Consider the following 23640-nt stretch of genomic DNA (forward strand, 5'->3'; position numbering starts at 1 on the left):
CCAAACCTGGCATTCCAGGTTGTGCTTCCCGCGCTGCTTGTCCAGCCGCTTCTCAAGCTGCAGCTCCTGCATACACAGCACGTCCTGATGTTCCTCCCACATCCGCACGGCCTCCTGGAAATAGCTGAAGAGGCCCATGCTCTGCCACTCTGCCCGCTTCGTTAGGGCCTCAAAGGACTTCTGCAGTTGCAGAACCCAGAGAAGGGGCCCTGAGTGCCAACTGCCCCCAGGTGAGGAGGAGGGCCCCACTCACGGGGCTCCCTCTCCAAACAGGGGCGGCTCATGTCTCCCAGGACTGGCCATTACCGCCCCTCAAGGTCATCTTCTGGGCCTCACCTTGGCTCATGGCCCTCCCTCCTCTGGGACAGCACCTCTAGTCTGCCCAAAGTCACACCATTGGTGTGGCTGACCTGAAGCCCCATGACCTGTCCCACGTCCACTGAAGTCACTGACGGGAAGAAGATGGCGTTTGGGGTTTGGAAAGTAGCCTGGGCATCAGGTGGCTGCATCCATCTTGGCCTGGGCATCTTTCCCTCTGAAACTCCGTGACTCTCAGAGTCAGAGTCAACACCACACACTGCTATTAAGTCCTCAACTCTACTCCACCCCCTTTTTGTTAATCCTCCCTCACCCAAGGATATTTTTTCCCATTGCTTTCCAGAGAGAGAGAGAGAGAGAGAGAGAGAGAGAGAGAGAGAGAGAGAGAGGGAGAGAGAGAGAGGTGAAAGAGACACATCAATTGGTTGCTTCTGGCACGAGCCCAGACCAGGGGCAGGAAGAGAGCCTAAAACCCAGGAATGTGCCCTAGACCCTAAGGTGTGCAGGCCAGTGTTCTAACCACTAAATAACATTGGCCACGGCCTCACCTCTCTCCCTTTTAAAACCTCTGTGAGTCTCATCAGTGGTAGGGGCTAGCAAACTTGGCCTGTGGGCTCCATGTGGCCCTCCATCCTTTTCTGTTTGGCCCTGGGAGCTAAGCACAGAGTTTATATTTTTAAATGGCTGGGAAAAAATAAAATATACATATATATTTAATGATGTGAATATTACTTGTAATTTTAATTTCAGAGTCCAAAAAGAAAATTGAATTGAAACACAGCTACATCCATTTGTTCCCACATCGCCTTGGGCTGCTGTTGTGTGACAGTTTGTCAGAGACCTGACAGCCCATGGAGCCTGAAGTATTTACTCTCTGGTCCCTCACAGAGTATTTGTTGACCTCATTCCAGATTCTAGGCGTCACGGGGCAGGGTTTATTGCCCCTGTGGCCCTTCAGCACCGAAAATGAACAAGGGCTCAAGGAGCACTCCCTCCCCGAGAGGGCTTCGGCGGAGTGCTGTGCATACGGTGCCATCAGGTGACTGGGGTGTCAGGGTGACTGCGCTGAAGGGGGCATGAGGAGGGAGATGGCCTCAGGCCCCTGGAATCCTGTTATTCTCACGGCCCAGCGCCCCGGGTGACCCCGCCCTGCTCCCCAGCGGCATGGGTCCCCAGCCACGCACTTCCAAGGACTCCAGCTCCTCCTCCACGTTGGTCTGAATCACTCCCACCATCTGCAGGAAGGCTGGGCTCACCATGTTCTCTGCCTCCTCCTCGGTGAAGGCTTTCCAGTCCAGCAGCTGCTTCTGGAGGGGACAAGGCAGAGCCTGGTTGGGGCTGGTGGGGGCTTTACCTCGGGGCCTGGGCCTGGCCCCTGAGACCCGCCTCCCCCAAATCCATGAGACCCTCAGGGAAGCCCTCACAGCAGTGGAGATGGTCTGTCTTTGTGGTCTGCCCACTATGTCCAGGTGCACTGTGCTCCTTGTCTTACTGAATCCCCCGGATGTGTTCTCATTAGCCCCATTTTTAAAACAAATATATTGTATTTTTTATTGATTTCAGAGAGGAAGGGAGAGGGAGAGAGGGAGAGAGAGAAACATCAATGATGAGAGAGAACCATTGACCGGCTGTCTCCTGCAAGCCTCCTACTGGGGATCGAGCCCACAACCTGGGCACGTGCCCTTGACCAGAATTGATCCCAGACCCTTCAGTCCACAGGCTAATGCTCTATCCACTGAGCCAAACCGGCTAGGGCTCCCATTTTGACAGATGAGGAAACCGAGGCTCAGAGAAGCTGGAGGCACACAGCTGGTCCACAGTGGGGGTAAATCGGAACTCAGCCCTGTCCTTCTGCAGACCCTACAGGCCCAACCCGCCATCCTGCATGGCTTCAGCGTGGCTGCAAGTCAGACAGGGCTCCCATTTCCTGTAAATGACTTACGCTAACTGGAAAGTGGGCTCTATCAACAATGCTTTGGTTTATGCATAAAATCTAAAATAAACTAACCTCCCCAAGTTAAAAATTTGTCTGCAGTTAAATGTTTCCGGTGCTGCTGAATAGGAATACCAAGTGTCCTCTGTCAAGCTTAATGCACTCTTAGGACATGGGATGACTTCAGCACTCATCCCCTGAGTCAGGGACAGTGGCAATGGGCTCAGGTGTCAGCCCTCAGGGTCAAGGTCTATGGAGCTCTGGGGGAAGTCCTGGGCAGCAGGGGGGCAGGGAGGAGAGAGCCAGGGCAGGGCCTCTCAGAGGACACATGCATTACTTCTGAGGTTTGACTGGGAAGCACCTGGCTGTCCCTAAGGCCACAGAGCCAATGCAGAGCCCTGTGGGCTTGTGCAGCCCCACGGCCTTTCACACATTGGTCTCCTCATCTATCTCCATATGGGACTGGGATGCCCCGTGCCAGAGTCAATGACAGGGTAAGCCAGGGGGTGGCACCGGCCACAGAAAGAGCAGCACCCGGGCTGGCCGTGCGCCGCTCTGTGAAGCACTCTGCTCAGCTCAGATGCCGCTGGCTGAGCAGAAGCTGGACAGACATGTGGGGGTGGAGCAGCAGGAGCTTCCTGGGGGCACCAGGTGGGGCCCTCAGAGCCTGGGGGACTCCTACTGCCTCAGCTGGCTGGCTAGACCCTCCTCGCTATGATTGGCTTTTTTGTGAGTCGTTTTCTGTTTGTTTGTTTTTTTAATTTAAACAGTTTTACTGAGGAGGCAGGGAGAGGGCATTTTGACAAAACATTTCCTTGCACCCCAGAAAGCCCGGCCCCGTCATTGAAGGGGTTTGAGGGTGAACTCGCCGGCTCACCGTCTGACAGAGGTGGGCACGGTGAAGAGCAGGCGGGTGTGATGGCAGTGGCAGCTCTGCTCACCGAAGGGAAGCACGGAAACACCCCCACACGCCCTCCGCGGGATAAATAATGCCAAGTGCTGTGATGCGGAATGTCAAGGGTGCGAGGGCTGGGGTGCTCAGGGAGTATATAGCTTTGCCCGAGAGATCCGGGGAGGCTTCCTGGAGGGGATCACTCATGTTGGGCTATCGCCTGAGGAACAGGTGGGAATAGCTGAGGAGCTCAGGACCCAGGCAGAGGGAAGAGCTTCAGAACACCCGTAGCCAGAGAGGGCCTGGGGCCTGCGGGAAAGGAAAGCAGGGGGTCCAGGCCGGAGAGAGGCAGGGCGGGCCAGGGAGGGGACAGCGGGCCAAGCCGGCCAGCCTCCCCTCGGGCCCGCGGGGAGGGACACCCACCTTGCACTTCTGCACGAACTCCAGGCACTCCTGCCAGGTGTGCTCGTACTGCACGCGGAGCTGCATCATGCAGTCCACGTGGTAGGCGTCTCCACGGGCAGAAACAAAACATGTCAGTGGCTCTTCCAGAAGGAAGAGGGGAGAGAGAAAGAGGAGCTCCCCCTTTTCTAAGGGAAGCGTCTTCTCCCCAGGAAAACGCCCTGAATCATGACTAGAGCTCACCCTGATTACCCAAAGCTCCCCCGGCTCTGCCAGGCCAGGGCTTGGTGGTCCCAGATGAGCCCTCAGAACTTAGGCTTCCCTTCACACCCATCCCATCTCCCCCAGGAGGGCCTTGCCACCCGCTCCTGCGTTTACATGGAACTCTCAAGACAAACGGCGGACTGATCGCTGAAGTTGCTACGAAGCTGCTACTTGAACTGCGTTCCGGAGAGACCCGAGGGAAATCCCGCAATCCCCACTCACCAAAGCTGCTATTCAGGGAGTCCAGAGAAGAATACCACTCATCCAGCTGAGCTTTGCTGTAGTTGGGGGGCAGAAGGTCACTGGGAAGGAAGACAGGACAGATAAGCCAGGCCTGAGTAGAACCTCCACTTACGGAAACGGGTGGGTCTGCAGGGAGCATGCTCCGGAGCACTGTCCGTGACTTGTCGGGGTGTCCTGCCGCCAAGCACAGACCTCGTGAAAAAGTCATTCATACAAACAAGACTGTTACTTAGAAAGTAAAACCGAATTTTTCTAGTGGGAAAAAAAAATAATCCAACTGCTTATCTCACTTGAGCAAGGAAACCCCTTCTGGGAACCTAATCTGAGATGACAATATAAAATGCATACAAAGTTATGCATTTAAGACGGTCGCTTAACATGACTGTTTACAAACACAGAAAAATCACACAACCTTCAAATACAACAATAGGGAATTGTCCAAGGAAAGCACAATGAACCCTCTTGTGAAGTCATTGAAGAAGTGTGCAGCCAGCTAGTTTGGCTCAGTGGATAGAGCGTTGGCCTGCAGACTAAGGGTCCCTGTTCAATTTTTAAAAATATATATTTTATTGATTTTTTACAGAGAGGAAGGGAGAGATATAGAGAGTTAGGAACATTGATCAGCCGCCTCCTGCACACCCCCAACTGGGGATGTGCTCGCAACCAAGGTACATGCCCTTGACTGGAATCGAACCCGGAACCTTTCAGTCTGTAGGCTGACGCTCTATCCACAGAGCCAAACCAGTTTCGGCCCTTGCTCAATTTTGATCAAGGGCATGTGCCTGGGCTGTGGGCTTGATCCCCAGTAGGGAGCATGCGAGAGGCATCCTGATTGATCTCTCTCTTGCACTCACCCTTCTTCTTCTCTCTCTCTCTCTTTCTCTCTCTCTAAAATCATTAAAAACATTTTAAAAATATTTTAAAATTATATGCACATATGCTTATTGGATTTAAGAACGTCCATGGAGATTCTCCCTGGACTTTGGATAACTCCCTCTTGGGACCCTAGGAAGCTGAGCACCACTCCCCCACCTCACTGCCCACAAGCCTGCAGAGGGCCTGGGCCCGAGTACAGGGGCCGGGGGAGGTGCAGACAGAGCAGGTTTCCTGGGGGCCTGGCACTGAGTTTCGCCCAGTTTAACAAACAGGGGCTCAGAGTCAGAAATAGTGGAGTTACGGAAAACAACAAAGCATTTTCCTTGTATTGAGATTTTTATCCACCTTGTTAACTTCATACCTGCGTGAAAACGAGGCCGCGTATAGAGCGAGAGGTACCAGTGAGGGGGAGGCTGTGTGGGGCTCTGATTGTCATGTATATCCCAGGAGAACCTGGGCAATGTGGCGAGGAGACCTGAGTCCCAGGGTTACCGGGATGGGAGGGACCAAGGAAGACACTGTCTCCAGACTGCAGGGCCACGCAGGCTCCATCCTGCTGCTGGGAGTGGATGCCACAGGCTCCCCGGGCAGTGGGCTTCCGGGGTCTAGAACAAGCAGTGTACCTCCCCCTAAACAGCTGTTGTGGGATTAGAGGTAGGTGGACCCGGACCTGAGGGAGGTGCCCACAGCCTCTGACAGGTCCCCTGTCTGATAGCAACACTCTCCTCCCTGACCTCCCAGCCTCCAGCCGCAGACCTCTCCAAACTGCAAAGCTGACAGAGCCAGTCTGTTCCCCACTGCTCTCAGGATAGACCAACCCTTCACCTGACCCTCTCTCCCCTCCCTGTCTCCCACCTGCCCCCTGGCCATGGACTCCTTCCAACCTCTTGGGTTCAGCCCCATGAAACTTCTCTCTGCGGCAAACATGCCATGTCCACTGCTGCCACTGGGGCTAGAACAATGCAGAACGCGGGCCCAGGCCCAGGGCCAGGAGCTGAGGGCCTGGCCTGGAGGATGCCTCGGGAGCAAGGTCTGCGCTGGGGACTGGGCCTGATCCCCCGAGGGTGCCCCGGGCGCCCCTCCCCAGGGCCCCGTCCCGCGGTACCAGATGGTGCGCAGATGCTTCAGCCGCTTTTCCTGCAGGACTTTCTGCTTCTTCAGCATGGTCTCCAGCTCCTTCTTCACGGTTAAAGGCTTCTGGATCCTCTCGCTGGCAATGAACTCACTGGGTATCCGGACACATGGGCACCACGGAGAAAAGACCGGGGCGGGGGGGCGGCGGGGGGAGGGCAAAGTGGTTGGGAGAAAAGGGATGAGACCCGTGGTAAGAGCATTCAGAACTCCAGCACCCTTCCTCCTCTCCCAGCCCCTCCCTCCCCACCTTGGGCCTCTGGGACCCTGAGGAAAGGAGGGGCGCGGAGGGGAGATTAGAGCCGAGGCCCTGCCACTGAGACTCTGGTGCGAAGGGCATGAGATCCCGCAGGCTCAGCTCCCCGCGAGGCTCCTGACTGCTGCCTGCCAGCTCTGTGGCCTCGGGCCAGTCACTGCCCTCCGCTCGGAATCGCAGGTTCCTCTTCCGTAATGGAGCTGATGATGATCAAGACCCAGCCAGACAATGGCAAGCAGCGCCCTTTGCGCCGGCCCGACTCCTGGGAAGTGCCCAGGGGACGTCAGCTTCTGCCATCACTGCTGGACGATCACCGACATTTGTCAACAACCTCCCAGGTCCAGAGCTGGCACGTTGCAGGCAGCGTCTTGCTGAGCATCGCTGACCTGTCACCAGTTCACCGGGCCCGCTTTGCACCAGGAGAGAAAGGCTCCGAGTGGTCAAGTGCTAGCTAGGCCAAGGTCACAGGGAAAGCACAGGTGGAGCCAGGTCTCTGCACACACGTGTTCCCTCATCCTCAGTGTCCGGCTCTGGTGCCCCCATCTGGAAGCGCAGACGTACACCTCCAGACCCACAGCGCACACGGACGGACACGCTGGTGTCCTCAGACGTCTTGGCTCACGGCATCCCTTCCTTAAAGGCCCAGGACCCTTGTGTCAGTGCTAACAAACGTGCCTCCTGGCAGAGGAAGCGAGGAGGCGGGCCCTCATGTCCCCTTCCCTCCCTGGGGTGAGATTTGCCGTCAGAGTGGGACACATCGAAGCCGTTCGCTTCACCCCAGCCACGCAAGGCCACGTGGAAGGGTGAAGAGTGGAAAGAGGGAAGACAACCAGACCAGCGCTGCCAAACGGTCTGTACTGCTCTCAGAAAACGCCTGGGAGGAGAATGAAATGCAGATCTACACACACACAGCGTGGGTCTCAAAACTCCGGGAGAGGATACACCAACACACCAGCTGTGCTGCTCACGGCGGCGAGGGACTCGTGGGGACTTTCAAGTTCTTCTTGATGCTTTTATCTAATGTTGACTTATAAAACAATAGCACATCTTACATTTGCCACCAGAAAACAGCGGCCAAAAGGGAGGGAGGATGCCTCCCCGTTGACGCCGGCTGGCCGGCCGGCCGGCAGGCCGGGGGAGCAGGGCAGCCACTGACCTCAGGCTCTGCATCAGGACGTCCTTCTTGATAGCTTTCCAGCCGTCCACCAGGCTCTGCCAGCGCCGGCGGCTCTCCAGCTCCTGCTTCAGCGTGTCCTCCATCAGATTGACAAACAGCTGCGCGATGGCCCTCCGGTTGCCCAGCAGGGCCTGGTTGATGACCTGTGGTCACAGGCAGGCCGGCTCTAGGTGGGTTGCGGGGGCTCTCGAAGGTAAGAACAGGGCTCAGTTGGACAGGGTGATGGGAGGCTGGAGAGGGACCAGGTGAGGTGCGGGCTGAGGGGTGGGGAGGGGGCCCAGTGCGGCCATGGCCAAGCAGCGGGGTGGCGGTGTCTGAGGAGCCCTGAGGGGTCACTGGCCACTCCAGGAAGCTGCTGCCCGGGGCTCGATAGCCGTGGAAGTGACCAGAGTCCTTCCCAAGGCCTAACCATGAACCGTGATCACGTGAGCTTCAACACAGCTCCAAAGCCGCCTCCAACTGTTGGCTAAAGACACCCATTTTGGCTCACTGGAGCTAAGCACGCCAGCGGGCTCTCAGTGTTTAACGGTTTTCTGTTTTGTCTTTTTAATAAATTTGTCCCAAAAGCAGAGTGCTCATGCCAGCAGGGACCAGCCACATGTGGCCATGCTGAGAACTGGGATCCAGTCACGAAAGGGGGCCAGAGCGAGAACCTTGAGGGCACTCCTCCCGGCGTTCTCTCCCGGGCACGCTTGGCATGGCCGTGGGAGAGTTCTTCACTGTGTGGCGCTGTTCTGCCCCTTGCATCCCTGCCCCCTCACTGCGAGCAGCCTCTCCTATCCCCCAGGGAGGACAGCATCCAAAAGTGCCTCCACGCATTCCCTAGCACCCTCTCGGCACTTCCCTGGCCGGGGCGAGGCCCTGCCACGTGCAGTGGGTAGACCTTCCTGCAGCACGTGCCACTGGAACCTGAGGCTCGATGCATTGGCTAGTGTCTCCTGAACCTCCCAGGCTGCAGCCGTCACGTGCAGCTGTGTACAGCCCAGGGAATTCTCAAAATCCAATGAGATAAAGGCACACAGAACAAGCAGCATGTGCCGGTGTTATAATGAGGAAAATAAACCCAGGGAAGTCAGACAGTGAAGCAACACCAGGATATTGCTAACGCTGAGGCCCCTGACGGATCAAATGGATACATGTTAGGAACGCTTGCTTGTCTCAAAATGAGAGCTGCCGGTGCTGAGCCTGTCATCCTCCCGACACGTGCTGGGGGGTAGGCATTAGCATCCCCATTTTATGGACAGGGAGCTCCGGGTACAGGAGGTGAGTTATTTCATGCCTGGGCGGTGGAGCGAGAGATGTCTGTGCTCGCTTCCTGCCTGCCCTTTGCTCAAGACCCCAGGCGCAGACCTGAGCCCATCTGTGATTCTGAATGTGGCCTCCCTTCGCCATCCTCTGGCTGCCCAGCTCTCTGCAAGGACCTGGAAACCCCTGCAGGCAAAACGGGCCTCGGAGAAGCTGAAAAAAGCATCCTTTTGTGCGTCAGAGGAGCCAGACTTAACTGACTTGGGAGGCCTCAAAAGAAATTCATTTCTTGTATTTTTAATCCCAAAGAAAGCAGCCGGGGAAGGCTGGGGTTGTGGACAGGGAAGCAGGGGGAACAAAGGCAGAGGGCAGGCATGGTTCCGCAGGAAAGACAAGAATCACCAGGACAACTAGACCAACAGAGCAGGCGGGCGTCACTCATGAGGGCACTAACACACACACACCCACCCCCACCGCGACTGCGGCAGCTGGGACGATGCCTGCAGTATAGGCCCTGGGGTATGGCATGCAGTAGCTGCGACGTGGCCCCGCAGGCTCCTGTGAAATCGCCAGTGCTCACAATGACGATGCTGCGTTGGGCAGAGATGAAGACAGGAGAGAAGCATGGAATGTACTTTAGAAGGAGTCCCATTGACAATACTCAGCTAAGATTCTGCTTCTGAACCCAAGTGGTCACGGAGTTACTTGGAAATGCTGCCTGTGAGAGGCCCATCGTTCCCGGGGCGCCTGGCTCTGGGGCACATGGAAACCACTCACCATGGCTTCTCTGTTTATCAGCCTGTACACGTCGGGCTGCATGAGGTAGGAGGTTTTCTCTATGATCAGCACGTATTTCTTCAACACGTTTTTTATCTGGAAACGATAAGGCGCCATAGTTAGGGACTCTCGCTCTTCCTGTGAACTGAAAGGAAACAGACGGCGCCTCCAGCACCGTGGGGACCACCGAGAGCTCGCCCCCCGGCGGGCGCTCACTTTGTCCGTCCGGGAGAACTCGATCGAGGTCAGCGTCCCGTCCAGCTCCTTAATCCCCTGCTTCTGGAGCTGGAACTTCTGGGCCACCTGGTCCCACAGCTCCATCAGGGTCTGTGCCGAGAAGTCTGGGTGAGGCTGGGAGGACGGAGGGCGGGGAGGGAAGGAGAAGGAAGAAGGATGGGGATGGCGTGTCGTGTCCCCCCCCCCCCCCCGGGCCAGCCCACCAGGGGCCCCTACTTGGATGTCGTAGTCTTCCAGGTTTGTGTCACTCTCCACGACTTTGAAGAGACAGTTGACGTTTTCGTTAAACTCGGCCAGCTTTTTTAAGAGAAGCGCTCCCGGCTCCAAGATGAGAGGCTCCATTTCCTAAAACAGGCCGGGAGGGCCGGAGGGCGATGGCTAAGGCACCATAGCCTTGGGGCAGGAGGGAGCTCCCCGCCCCCCCTCCCCAAATCCGTAATGAGGAAGAATCTGCAGAGGTCCTGTTTCAAAAAGAATAATCCCTCCCCAGACCTAAGGAGTGAAGATTCACTAGTCAGCTCACAGCTAGAGCACAGGGGCAGCCACCGTTCGGGGCACATGCTCTGCGCTATGTCCTCAGATTCACTTGGTCCTCACCACAGCCTGGCAAGTAGATGCTGCCATTTGACCAGGCCCAAGGATGGGACTCAACAAATATTCATTAAAAAAGGCCAAAAAAAAAAAAAAAATTTTTTTTTTTTTTTAAATTAAAAAGGCCATAAGCCTTGGCCAATCTGGGTCAGTGGTTAGAGCACATGTGTCAAACACAAGGCCCGCGGGCCAAATCCGTCCCGCCAGGCCTTGCAATGTGGCCCGCACAGCGCTGTCATCACTGCACTCCGCTGCGTTTCCATCACAATGACAGTTTATGGCTGTTCAGTAAACCATTCAGCCCTCGATTTAGGCTGGATTTTAGATTTTGGCCCCTTCTCTGATTGAGTTCGACACCCCTAGGTTAGAGTGTCAGCCCATGCACCGAAGAGCTGCAGGTTGGATTCCCGGTCATGGGCACATACCTGGGTTGTATGTTTTATCCCCGGCTCTGCTTGTGGTGGGCTCAGGAGGCAACCAATTGACATGTCTCTCTCGCATGTATCTCTCTCTCTCCCGCCCCCCTTCCACTGTCTCTAAAAAGCAATAAAAAGGTGTCCTCAAGTGAGGATTAACAACAATGAAAAAAGGAAGGAAGAAAGAAAGAATGTAAGAAATAAAGGAAGGAAAAAAGGAAGGAAGGAAGGAAGGAAGGAAGGAAGGAAGGAAGGAAGGAAGAAAGAAAGAAAGAAAGAAAGAAAGAAAGAAAGAAAGAAAGACAGACAGACAGACAGGGAAGATGGCCCATAAAGAACTCCAGGTTTACTTCAGAGGGAACTAAGGCTCAGTTATGTTGTGTGGCCAAAGCCACAGAGCTCATATCCAGGTGGGGCAACCTGCAAAGTGATGAGCTGGGCCCGGTGAATAGGAATAAGCTATAAGGCCTGGCTATGGCACCAGACCTGGAGTCCAGTTTCCACTTGGCCCCTTAAAGGCCAAGTTAGACAAGGCTTCCTGGGCTCGCCTGTCACATGGGAGTAATGACAGAACCTGACGGAGGAGACCACCACCCCTCAGGCACGTCGCTCTGGTTCTGTCCGCACTACGGCGGGCCCCGGAGCACCTGGGGCTGGGCGGAAAGGGAGGTTGGGGGCAGGGACCCACCTGCCTCCGAAGGCTCGAGGATAGAAGGGGAGCAAAAGCAAAGGTTCTCACCATCCCAATCTCAGCGATCTCCTCCTTAAAGCTCATCAGGGCATTCTCGTAGCTCTTCCTCTTATAGTCCTCGTGGAAGGTGATGGTGCTGACCCTCTCAGGAACTGGGGGAGAACAACAGAGGTGGTGAGACTGTCCTCAGAGCTCCCAGGCGAGGGGAAGGCTCCCAGGAAAAGGCAGCAAGGCACACGGTGCCCTGGCTCAGGGGATGCAGCAGTGGTTTGAGGAAAAAGAGGGAACAGGAGGTGATCCGTAAGTGCTACAGGAAACGAAGCCTCACTATGCAGTTAAATGCTGGCAGAAAGTTCCAAAATGGTGTGTACAGAGAGGGGCCCATTATGTCTTTTAAAAATGAGTTTTGTAGAAGGAAATACATACAAAAGTAAGTATAATAACACTTACATGTGCCAGCTATTGTTCTACCTCAGTTACTTATAGGTCCTACTTTACGAGCGAGGACACGCGGGCGTGGGGTTAAAGAACAAAGGCAGTCCGTGGCTGAGCAGGGATTTGGACATGGGCCCCCTGCTCTAGGGTCTGCCCTCTCACTCTGCTCGGCTGTCCCCTGAATCTATGCAGAAGCTGAATACCTCATGTTTCATGGGGTGGGCACTCTTGGGAGGAGAAGGGGTGCTATTGTAGAGGGGGAGTTTTTACTTATCTCCTTTTTCTGTTTTTTCCATAGAGCAGGTATTACGTTTTTTTGTGTGTGTGTGTGTGTGTGTGTTTTGTGTTTCTTAATATACTTTTTATTGATTTTTCACAGAGAGGAAGAGGGAGGGATAGAGAGTTAGAAACATCGATGAGAGAGAATCATCGATTAGCTTCCTCTTGCACACCCCCTATTGGGGATGCGCCCACAACCAAGGTACATGCCCTTGACCAGAATCGAACCCGGGACCTTTCAGTCCCTAGGCCAACGCTCTATCCACTGAGCCAAACCAGTCCCTGCAGGTATTACGTTTTTAATCATAAATAAAAAGACTCTCCTGCCCTGGCTGGTTTGGCTCAGTGAATAGAGTGTTAGCCTGTGGACTGAAGGGTCCCAGGTTCGATTCCAGTCAAGGGCACATGCCTGGGTTGTGGGCTTGATTCCCCAGTGGGGGACGTGGAGGAGACAGCCAATCAATGATTCTCTCTCATCGTTGATGTTTCTATCTCTCTTTCCCTCTCCCTTCCTCTCTGAAATCAATAAAGATATATTTAAAAAAAAAAGGGGGGGGGGGAGAATATCCTTCATATTGAGATAAAGTCAATTAAGTATGTGGTATGAAGAAAGAAAATGTGGATTGAGAAATTCTCTTGTGAAATCACAGTAAAGCCAGCATCATCCATTGCCGACTGGTTTTCATTAGTAAATAGTGATAGTACACGAAGTCCCCTCCTCCTCTGCCAGCTCCCTGCACTGGGAGAAGGTCCAGGGGAGGAGGCTCAGGGGAGAAGGTCCAGGGGAGAAGGTCCAGGGGAGAAGGCCCAGGGGAGAAGGCTCAGGGGAGAAGGTCCAGGGGAGGAGGCTCAGGGGAGAAGGCTCAGAGGAGAAGGTCCAGGGGAGAAGGCTCAGGGGAGAAGGTCCAGGGTAGGAGGCACAGGGGAGAAGGCTCAGGGGAGAAGGTCCAGGGGAGAAGGCTCAGGGGAGAAGGTCCAAAGGAGGAGGCACAGGGGAGAAGGCCCACGGGAGAAGGTTTAGGGGAGAAGGCCCAGGGAGGAGGCACAGGGGAGAAGGCTCAGGGGAGAAGGTTCAGGGGAGAAGGCCCAGGGGAGAAGGCCCAGGGGGGAAGGCCCAGGGAGGAGGCCCAGGGGAGAAGGCCCAGGGGGGAAGGCCCAGGGAGGAGGCACAGGGGAGAAGGCTCAGGGGAGAAGGTTCAGGGGAGAAGGCCCAGGGGAGAAGGCCCAGGGGGGAAGGTCCAGGGGAGAAGGCCCAGGGGAGAAGGCTCAGGGGGGAAGGTCCAGGGGAGAAGGTCCAGGGGAGAAGGCTCAGGGGGGAAGGTCCAGGGGAGAAGACCCAGGGGAGAAGGTCCAGGGGAGAAGGCTCAGGAGAGAAGGTCCAGGGGAGAAGGTTTAGTGGAGAAGGCCCAGGGGAGAAGGTCCAGGGGAGAAGGCCCAGGGGAGAAGGTTTAGTGGAGAAGGTTTAGGGGAGAAGGCCCAGGGGAGAAGGCTCAGGGGGGAAGGTTTAGGGGAGAAGGCTCAGGGGGGAAGGTTTAGGGGAGAAGGCTCAGGGGGGAAGGCCCATGGGAGAAGGCCCAGGGGAGAAGGTTTAGGAGAGAAAGCCCAGGGGAGAAGGCCCAGGGGGGAGGCTCAGGGGAGGAGGCTCAGGGGAGAAGGTTCAGGGGAGAAGGCCCAGGGGAGAAGACCCAGGGGGGAAGGCCCAGGGGAGAAGGCCCAGGGGAGAAGGTCCAGGGGAGAAGGCTCAGGGGGGAAGGTTTAGTGGAGAAGGTTTAGTGGAGAAGGCCCAGGGGAGAAGGCCCAGGGGAGAAGGTTTAGTGGAGAAGGTTTAGTGGAGAAGGCCCAGGGGAGAAGGCCCAGGGGAGAAGGTTTAGTGGAGAAGGTTTAGGGGAGAAGGCTCAGGGGGGAAACCTGAGTGGGAGCTCTACACCACATGTGTCAAACACAAGGCCCGAGGGCCAAATCCGTCCCGCCAGGCCTTGCAATGTGGCCCGCACCGCGCTGTCATCACTGCACTCCGCTGCGTTTCCATCACAATGACAGTTTATGACTGTTCAGTAAACCATTCGGCCCGCGATTTAGGCTGGATTTTAGATTTTGGCCCCTTCTCTGATTGAGTTCGACACCCCTACGAGTCTACACAGTGAGAGCTGCAGGTGCTTCTACATTAAGCTCCTAGGAGGTTCCCAGGGGCTCTCTGGGGCCTAGGCCAGGCCTGCCCTCACTGGCTGATGGGAGGCTCACCGATGGTGTCCATGAGGCCCCGGACTTCCCGGGCAGCGATGGTACTCTCACTCTCTTGAGCTTTTTTCTTCTCAGTTATTTTCTTTTCCCTGAGGAAGAAGCGGAAAGGAACAATAAAACCCCAACCCCCTCACCCCCAAGCCAGGTCTGGAGGAGGACTGACTTCCGGTCCCAGAGTCCCAGCCCTGAGAGGGTTATGGCTTGCAGGGAACTTAAAGAGCGAAAGGGAAGCCCAGCTTCTGCTACATTCTTCCAAGTGCCCCAAAGGAAGATGTAACCCTGGCTTTCCTTTCCTTTTTCCCCTCTTAAGGAGTCCGAGCTCAGGGAGCTGAAATCCTCTGCTCAGGAATCTCAAGTTCAGCTTCTGAACTTGGAAGTACAGAAGGAACCCCTGATCTCTCTGCTCCAAACCCATCGGCTCCCATCTCAGGAAATGGCACCTCAGCTGTCCATCCAGGAGCTCAGGCCAGGATCTATCAGATCCAATCCAGTACCTGGTCCATGGGTTCTGCCTCCAAAGTATACCTGACATGCCCTACTCTTCCTCTTGAGGTCCCACCGAGCTTGAGGTCCCTCCTGCCTGCCTCTTCTTGCAGCTCCCTACATTCTGCCTGTGGCCCCCAGAAAGCCTTAATAATGAAAATCAGCTGCTCACTTCAGTAACGTTCAAAATACCGACTGTGGCATGCAAGCCTCTCCCAGCCGCATCTTCCTCTCCCCAGGCCACTGGCTTCTTCAGGCTTCGATAGTGAATCGAGCCCACCCGGCCTCAGAGACTTGCCCATGCTTCCCTTCCCTCATCCTCTGGGCTCAGCTGAGGCCCCTCCTGAGAGAGCTTTCTGGACTTCTGTCCCACCACCATCCTCTGTGTCAGAGCCTTCCCACCTTTGGGAGGACCAGCTTATTTATTAACCATAGAGGCCTCGAATTCCAGGAGGATGGGATCCCCATGCCCAATGCCTGGCCCTCAGCACTTAATCGATCATTTGGGGAGGGGGGAAGCAAACAGCCCCAAAAAGCAGATGTTATTACTTCCCTCATCTTGTGTGAGTTCTTTTTGAGTTTTTGAAGGCTCTGACGCCTTCACCCGTAGTGTGTGGGCACGTGGCCTGGATGGCAGGACCTACCTGTAGAAAACAGGATTTTCCGTGACACAGTCATTGGGTAGGCTGTGCATCCACTTGTGCTGCCGAGGGGTCAACATCTCCCCTTCGGGAATATCCAACTTCTTCATCACGGGCTTGCTGGTTTTCTTCTGGACCATGGGACCCTCCCCATCTCGCTTCCTGGAGGTCACCAGGGAGTGGACCAGCTGCACCTGCACCCAAAGATCCAGTTGGGGGAGGGGTCGGAGCACAGACTTCCCAGCTCCCTCAGGCTGGCTGTGGGAGCCTGCCGATAGGAAGGGGCTTTGCAGGAAGGACTCCAACCCCAGTAGGGCCTCCACCCCAGGTAGGGCACACCTCACACAGAAGGGTTCTCCGCTCCCTATAACAGCCATTCGGCCACTTCCGGGAAGACATCTTTTAAGAAATTTTAGTGAAGACCAACACCAGCATTTTTATAATCACAAGGAATTGGAAGAAAGGATCTATCCAATAATAGGACATTGGTTGAAGGGACATTGTTGGTCCCTTCAGTGGAATGTTAGGCATTTATTAAAAATGAGGCTTAGGATTTTTTGTGACATATGATATGACATAGTATGAGATATGATGTGCTATAAGACACATCAGTTAAGAGATAAATGAAGCCTGGCTGGCATGGCTCAGTGGTTGAACATCGACCTATGAGCCAGGAGGTTACGGTTTGATTCCTGGTCAGGGCACATGCCGGCAATGCAGGCTCAATCCTCAGTGTGGTGTGTGCAGGAGGCAGCCAATCAATGATTTGCATCATTGATGTTTCAATCTCTCCCTCTTCCTTTCTCTCTGAAATCAATAAAAAAAAATAGTTTTTATAAAAAGATAAATTATAATCTACTGATAGTGTATGATCTCAACATTTTAAATGCATAGAAAAACGATCAAACATTCTGGTGGGACAGGAGTCTCTGAAACATACAGAACACATGCCAAACAATAAGAATGTTGTACTGCATCCAGGGAGTAGGATCATGTGAGTAAGGATCATTTGTTTCTTTGGTCTCTTTATCCTTTCATAATTTCCAAGCCTTCTATAGAGAACATTTTTTTAGGGTTCAAAGTAGGAATGCAAATCCCTTCTAAATAAGCAGTACAGAATAAAGGAAGTGTTCAAGTCTGAGTGTTTCTTTTAAGATTTGTTTTGTCTGTGCCGTTTTTTATAGGTGACAAGGCTATTCCAACATCTATGTTACTTTAGTACATCACAGGCAGCCCTAGATCAACTAGGCAGCCACTAAATGTCACGAAGTATATGAATCCTGACCTGGGAAAGGTCTGTGAAATACTGTTATCAGGGGAAAGCAGGCTTCAAAACACTAGTGTAAAATCAAACCCAGTTCTTATTATTTATCGACTTACTGATCTTGCAATTAAATATAATTTTATTGATTTCAGAGACGGAGGGAGAGAGATTCATTGATTGGCGGCCTCCTGCATGCTCCACACTGGGGATTGAGCCCCCGCAACCCGGGATGTGCCCTCACGGGGAATCGAACTGTGACCTTCTCTGGTTCGTAGGTTGACGCTCAACCACTGAGCCATGCCGACCTGGGCTCAAACACAGTTTTTAAACGGAAAAATTAGAATTGTTTTTGTTCATAGGAAAAAGGGCATCCGATGGTTAATTCTGACTATTTCTGAGTAATTTAAAGTTTTTAATTTAAATTTTCTGATTTTCAAGAATAGACACTTTAATTTTATATTCTTATACTTTAAGAACTAATAAGAATTATTTTTTAAATTAAAGCAATTTTCCAAGCCCTTATTTCATTAGATTACCAGGCAAGGAAGACTTCAGAGGGAGGGACACTTTGGAGGGAAGGAGAGGAAAGTGTGGGGAACGGAACAAAGTTTGAGGAGCAGGAAGAGGGGACACACAGGGACAGGCCTACCTCAGCCTCGAAGATCTGCTGGTAGACTTTCCCGCAGGGAACCTGGGCCGCCTTCTTCACCGTGGACATCTTGGCGGCTGGCTGGACCGCCCCTGCGGGAAAGCAGGTGTCCAAGAATCACGATGGGGTTGGCGCTCATTAAAACCTGAGGTTGAGAGACAGAGCCTCCACCCCTCCCAAGGACAAGTTCCCTCCAGAGGACGTAACCCCACAGATGGGGCGGGACCCCACAGATGGGGCGGAACCCCACAGATGGGGCGGGACCCCACAGAGGGGATGGTCTGGGAGGAGGGAGGGGGGCCTTCTCCAGCCTCAGCGTTTCTAAACAAAAAGAAGAGAGGAGGCCAAGAAGCAAAAAGACAAACCTCAGTCGATAGCTGAACTCACAGAGAAGCCTGGCTCCCCGGCCGGCCGCAGGACCCAAATCCCCGAGGGACTTCGGGGTGAAGACTAACCGATGTGTACTGCTTGATGCTCCACTCTCCCAAGCTCTTTTGGGAAAAGGCAAGGCGTCCAAAGTGTCAGATGGGATTTCCACCCGACCTTGAACTCCCAACCTGGCGCTGAACTCGGTCTCCCCGAACGCCCCCTCTTCACCCCCAGCCCAATGCCCCCTACCCCATGCTCCCCCCTCCCCCCTCCCCCGCCCCCTGCAGAGGACACAGGGAGGGAGAAGTTGAGCCGGGAGCAGCCTGACGCTAGGCTCCTACACGTGCAGGGAAGATCCAGCAGGCTCCGGCCCAGCCCCAGCCGCCTCCCCCAGCCCACCGAGCAGGGTGAGCAGCCCCGGACATCCCATCCGAGGTCGGAGCCCAGGGTGCGGCCTCACCCCAACTTCAGAAAGCACCACCCAGCACCCAGGCCAGCCAGCGCCCGCCCTGTAAGGAACAGGACGCACTGGGTCTCCAAGGCGACGCGGAGGGCGGCGCCCCGCTGGCCCCGCCCTCATCCCTGTCCTCGCGGGGAGGGCTGCCCTGGCGTCCCCTGTGGAGCACTCCATCCTGGCCGTCTGGCTGCCGGGCGGGTCCAGGGCAGCACACCAAATGCTCTGGGGACTGTGGGAGACAGGAAGTGCAAGTAGCGCTGAGTCCTTCCTGACGGCCAAGATCTGTCCGACCCTCTTCACCTTGCCTAAAACCAGCCTCTGCCGGTGGTGGTGCTTGGCTGCAGGTCAGAAGTGGGAGTTTCTCTAAGCCAGAGCACCTCTTTCTCCGTTTAGAAGAGGTTGAAAAGGCTCAACATGTAGGCCTCCGGGCTTGAATGGGGTTACAATAAAAAGGCTAATTTGACCATTCTTCGAGTTCATTCATCCAACCTTCCACTGTCACACGGCCCCTCCTAAAGTCCAGCTCTGACCCACCCACTCTCCGCTCACAAGGCCCTCACCCACAGCTCCTAGGTGACCTCAGAGGCCCCACCGCTGGTTCCGCCTTGGCTGTCCCTGCTTCTGCCAACACTCTGCCTGCCTGTGCCCCTGCCCATCCTCCTTCTCCTCCTCTGCTGGCATCTGCCTGTCTCCAATCATCCAAAACCTGCCTGTACTTCCAGTCCTCTGCCAGTGAGTGACAAGCACCTCATCCACCGAGCTTGATCTCTCACCCCACCTTCCCCACCCACCGCCTCTCCTCTCTCTGAGCATCCTGTACATTCCTTGCTGTCAATGGCAATGAGCGCACCTGCGGAAGGTGCTTCCTGAAGGGCAGGTGTGCCTCGCTAACTTTATTCAACTGGATTGCCCTCAGCAAGGCCCTGTCCTCTGGAAGCCATGCCTCTGCTGCTCCTCCTGTCGTCACTGCGTCTCCACGGGGCGGGCAACCTGCCTGCACCAGGGCGGGGTACTGCAGGGGAATCCCACTGGCCAGGAGGACAAAGGGGCTGCCTGCCTCAGGTCTAAATGAGGGACGGGTGTGTTGCATATTCTCTGACTCTCCCCTCTGTCCCTGCATCAGTCACTGCTAATCAATTCCACCTGGGTGTCTAGTTGGCAATGATATATGCCCTGGCTCAGTGGTCAGCAAACTCATTTGTTAACAGAGCCAAATATCAACAGTACAACGACTGAAATTTCTTTTGAGGGCCAAATTTTCTAAACTTAAATTATATAGGCAGGTACATTGTTATTAACTTAATTAGGGTACTCCTAAGCTGGCCTTTGCTAAAAACTCAAGGGGCCAAAGAGCCGCATGTGGCTCAGGAGCCGCAGTTTGCTGACCACTGCCCTAGAATTAGATGGATTGTAAGAGGCTGGGGAACTGATGGATTCTTATTGGATCCTTTCTGAATAGAAATCAGAAGCTTCATGTAAAAGAGGAAACAAAGCATCTATACTCTGTGCCCTGGCCACCCCTGACCCTGTCAGTCGGAGAGGGCACCTCTGGAGTCCCCTTCCTGAGTGGATACAGAAAGCTGTGCAGGTGGAACGTTCTGGGGGGGGGGGGGGGAGCCTTTGGCATGGCCTCGGGCCCAGCCTGGGGGGCAGAGGCCCCAGTGGGCTCAGCCAGGCTCTGAGACACCCACCCCTTTCCGTTCATGGCTCAGCCTAGCTGGGGCTGAGCTACACCCGGAGAGCCCAGAGGAGAGGCCTGGTTAGGGTGGGGCTGGGCGGGGAAAGGCGGCTGGGACAGGGCCTCTGACTCCGCCCCTGGAAGAAGGGTGCGGCCCTGTGGGCAGGGGGGTGGTGGTGAGGTTCGGGGAGGAAAGGAATGTGCAGGCTTTGGCCCCACTCTGCCTGGGGGTAAGGGGGGAGCGATGACCACAGGAAGGTGCCAGAGTCCCCAGGAAGCCCTGGGAGGGAGGTGAAGCCTCACTTTCCAGATGAGGAAATGGGCTCAAGGTCAGACCTCAGGCCCAAGGCCGCCCGGGGTGAGTGTTCGAGCTGGGGTTGTGCTAGAATCAGAATCGGAGCAGCCTGGCGCATGGAGTAGCACTGGTACCGACTGACTTGGGTCAGGTGTCCAGGGCCTAGGATTAGGGGTTCTGGCAGGAAATGGGGTGGAGTATGGCCTCAGTGACCCTGTCCGGGACCCTGGCAGGAGCCGCCCAACAAGCTATCCCGGAGCAGATCCCTAGAGAGCCCAGAAGAGGAGCAGCAGGGGCGGGGCCAGAGGAGAGGGGCTCCTCCCTCCCAGCTGGAGGCCTTACAAGGGGGTCTTCCTCTCACAGCCCTGCCTCCCTCAGTGCCTGAACCCTCCTCCAGAAGTGATGGGCAGGAGGGGGCCTAGAGAGCTGGGTGCAGGATGGATTTGGGGGTAGGGAGGGACCTGGGACCACAGATCCTGTGATTTGCCAAAAGCAGGCCCTGGGTGGTGTTGAGGAGCAATCTGGTGTTCTTGGAGGGCGAGGGAGGGGGCTTGGGGGAGGCTGCTCCACATGGGAACCCTGGGGTGGCCAGGAGCTGAGGGTGAGGAGTTTCCAGGGAAGGGTGTCAGGGCAGCACCTGAAAGTTGGGGCTCATCACCATTCCCACTCCAGTGGCCCTTGGCACGTTCCTTGCTGACCTGGTGCCGCTGGACACTGCGATGGAGGATTAGCTGGAGGTCAGTCTGGGGGCAGGATCCTGAGCCTTGGTAGGAGCGAGCGCCCCCTCACTCCCCTGTACTGGAGAGCCTCTCAGCCGCCTGTGTGAGCTGGGGCTTCATGCCCATCCTGAGGATGAATGAACGAAGGCTTCCCTCAGACACCCACCCCAGCTCCCCAGGCTGGTGAAGCAGCAGAGCTGCCTGAAGGCAAAGGTGCGGGAGGTTTTGTCCCAGATGGACTCAGCCTCTCCCTCACGCGGTGCCCACGGTGGAGAGAAATATCAGGTTCCTCCAAGTCAGGCGGCACATAAGTTGTCCCGAGTTGTCGGGCGGCCTCAGTTCCCCCACCTGTCTCAGAAAGACGGGCTAGAAGAGCCTCAACTCCCTTATCCCCCCCAACTTTGGGAGCCCAGAGTCTGGTCTATGTCCCAAACCTGCTTTCTGTGTGTGTCCTGCCCCCTTGAGGGCTCTTGTGGTACTGCAACTTGAGAAAGCCTGAAGATAGGGGGCTACGGTAGTTAGGGACTAGCCAGGAGGCTCTTCCTGATGGACTTTGGCTGTTTGCCTCCCAGGGAATCAGATCAACCTCCAGAACAAGAATAAGGTGAGTAGCTGTGGCACTCACTGAGGGGGAGAGGAGGGAGGTGGAACTCCCCCTGGGCAGGACACTCCTTGCTCCATCACCTGCGTCTCACATTTATTGGGAGGGTTTGATAAGAGAGAAGTAGGGGCTGGTATCAAGGACAACTTGCTGGAAGAGGGCTCTTCACACCCATCCCTGAGGACAGTTAGGACCTGGGTGGAGTTGGAGGGAAGGAGGGCTCCCATGGGTGCAGAGCCGGGACTGGCCCCTGCCTCACTCCTCACTCCTAAGGCCCCTGCAGCACCCCCCACCATTCCCTATCTGCAGCCTGTCCTTCCCTCTGTCCCCGAATACAAAGTGATGAGAGAGCTCTGCTGCTGCAGGGACTGCAAACCATGACAGTCCTGAGCCTGAGGAGTGAGTAGGGGCCTGGCTCCAGGACACGGAGCAGCTCAGCAGAATGAGAGGAAAGGCTGGGCAGGAGGAGTTAGCTGAGGGCAGGTACAGACTCTCCCTGGTGGCCATGGCTCCCTTATCAGTTTCAGACCTTGTTGCAAGGCCATCCTGGGCACCTGGATCCAGCTCCTGGGCAGACCCTGGGAGGAGCACCTGAGGTGTGGCTCCTGGAAGGTTCACAGGTGCTGCTCTGTCCTGTAGCTACCAACTGTCCTGCCAGCAGGAGCCCCAGTCCTAATCAGCCAATGGAACCCTCAAGGCCCAGAGGAACTGGCCACCAGGGAGCTCAGGGGTGTGTCCAGGCTGACAGCGGCTGAATCCCAAGGGCTCCGTCAAGCTTTGGGCCAAGTGTGCTCTTGAGGCGTCAGATCCCAGATACTGACCAATCCTGTGCCTGAGGTGGGCCCCCTCCACTTTCTAGGACTCAGTTTTCTCCTCCGTGAAATGGGTGATGCTAAATGATCCCTCACGCGGCAGGGATAAATGGGGTACGGACTGATCAAGCACTCAGCACAGTGCCTGAGTCAGAATGAGTGGGGACAGGGTGGTGGAGGTGGGCCAGGAGCCGGGGGTGGGGGGGGTGGGGGGGTGGGGGGTGGGGGTGCCTCCCAAGGTAACCCCGCTCTTCTATCCAGCGGGAAAAGAACACCCAATTCACGGTCCCAGAGGGTTCTCCTCCTTGCTGGGAGGTGTTGCCATCTCGCCCTCTTGTGGACATTCTGAGAACAGCACCCTGGTAAGGGAGCCTTCTAGGTTTAGAAATAGGGTTTTCTTCTCAGACTGGCAGAATTCCTTTCCAGAGTGCTGTTCTCAACATTATTAAAACCCACTTTCTTTCACAGCTGAGAGCTGAGGTTTAGTTCTTTGGCTTCCTGTGCTAACTTAGATTAGATTCAGATTCTCACATTCCTCCTTTACAGTATCTCGCAGGGCCATCAGCGTATTGTATATGAGAGAAGGGAGAAGGGCCAGCCCCTTCCCTGGCTATGAGGGAGGCCCTCCAGGCCCCTCCTTCCTCAGTGAACACATTCATTTCATTATCGTGAACAAGGAGCAGCCACAGCCCCTCAGAACTCCTGGGATTCGGAGGTTGAAATTCTTTGCAGGCATAGCAACAACCACTGACATTTGGGCATCTTTAAAAATAACACTTGCCTGGACTACGTCCCATCCCAGGACAGCAGCTCCTTTTCTACAGTTGAAGGAAGAGGGAACACGTTCTTCATCTCTGGCTGAGGTTTTTCCTGGCCAAATATTAGGAACTTGTGGCTTTCTAGTTCCGCCTCTGGAATTGCATCAGCACTAAGTAGGGAAAGAATTGTGAAAAGATTGAACACTGCGTGTGGAAGGGGCAAGGCCAGGGGAAGATAATTTGCAAATGAACTAAAGGGCAGGCAGGACTTTCCCCCCTGAGTCCCCAAGGGCCAATGATTGGCCTTTATCTAAATTTGAATCCCCGGGCATCCTTGTCCAGGATCTCTGAATTCCTTTTCCTGCTTGTTTCTTAGTCAGGGGAGAGATGTGTAATGCACCTTGTAAGACGACAGCAGGGCCTCATTCCATAAGCATGTAGCTACCTGTGAACTAAAATGTCCGGCCTCCCTGCACATCTTAGAAATCCTCTAGAGTAGGGGTGTCGAAC

The 23640-nt window shown here is 55.2% G+C and overlaps 1 protein-coding gene across 2 annotated transcripts in view; it reads right to left on the reverse strand.

The window, feature by feature from the left end:
- The window catches only part of CCDC180 (coiled-coil domain containing 180), a 46241-nt gene extending 28714 nt beyond the window's left edge, over positions 1-17527 (reverse strand). For both annotated transcript variants that reach the window (XM_036433275.2, XM_045579979.1), the window contains exons 1-13: positions 17442-17527; positions 15532-15722; positions 14405-14493; positions 11498-11601; positions 9968-10096; positions 9731-9841; positions 9515-9610; positions 7472-7635; positions 6034-6153; positions 4032-4111; positions 3567-3655; positions 1503-1625; positions 7-180 (exon numbers count right to left, since the gene is read on the reverse strand). In XM_036433275.2, coding sequence (XP_036289168.1) covers positions 7-180; positions 1503-1625; positions 3567-3655; positions 4032-4111; positions 6034-6153; positions 7472-7635; positions 9515-9610; positions 9731-9841; positions 9968-10096; positions 11498-11601; positions 14405-14493; positions 15532-15722; positions 17442-17510 — 1539 coding nt within the window. In that variant the 5' untranslated portion in view covers positions 17511-17527. The remainder of the gene's footprint in view (positions 1-6; positions 181-1502; positions 1626-3566; positions 3656-4031; positions 4112-6033; positions 6154-7471; positions 7636-9514; positions 9611-9730; positions 9842-9967; positions 10097-11497; positions 11602-14404; positions 14494-15531; positions 15723-17441) is intronic.
- Between the last annotated feature and the right edge of the window lie 6113 nt (positions 17528-23640).

This window comes from Pipistrellus kuhlii, unplaced genomic scaffold, assembly GCF_014108245.1.
Source record: "Pipistrellus kuhlii isolate mPipKuh1 unplaced genomic scaffold, mPipKuh1.p scaffold_m20_p_12, whole genome shotgun sequence".
In the NCBI taxonomy this organism is placed as follows: domain Eukaryota; kingdom Metazoa; phylum Chordata; class Mammalia; order Chiroptera; family Vespertilionidae; genus Pipistrellus; species Pipistrellus kuhlii.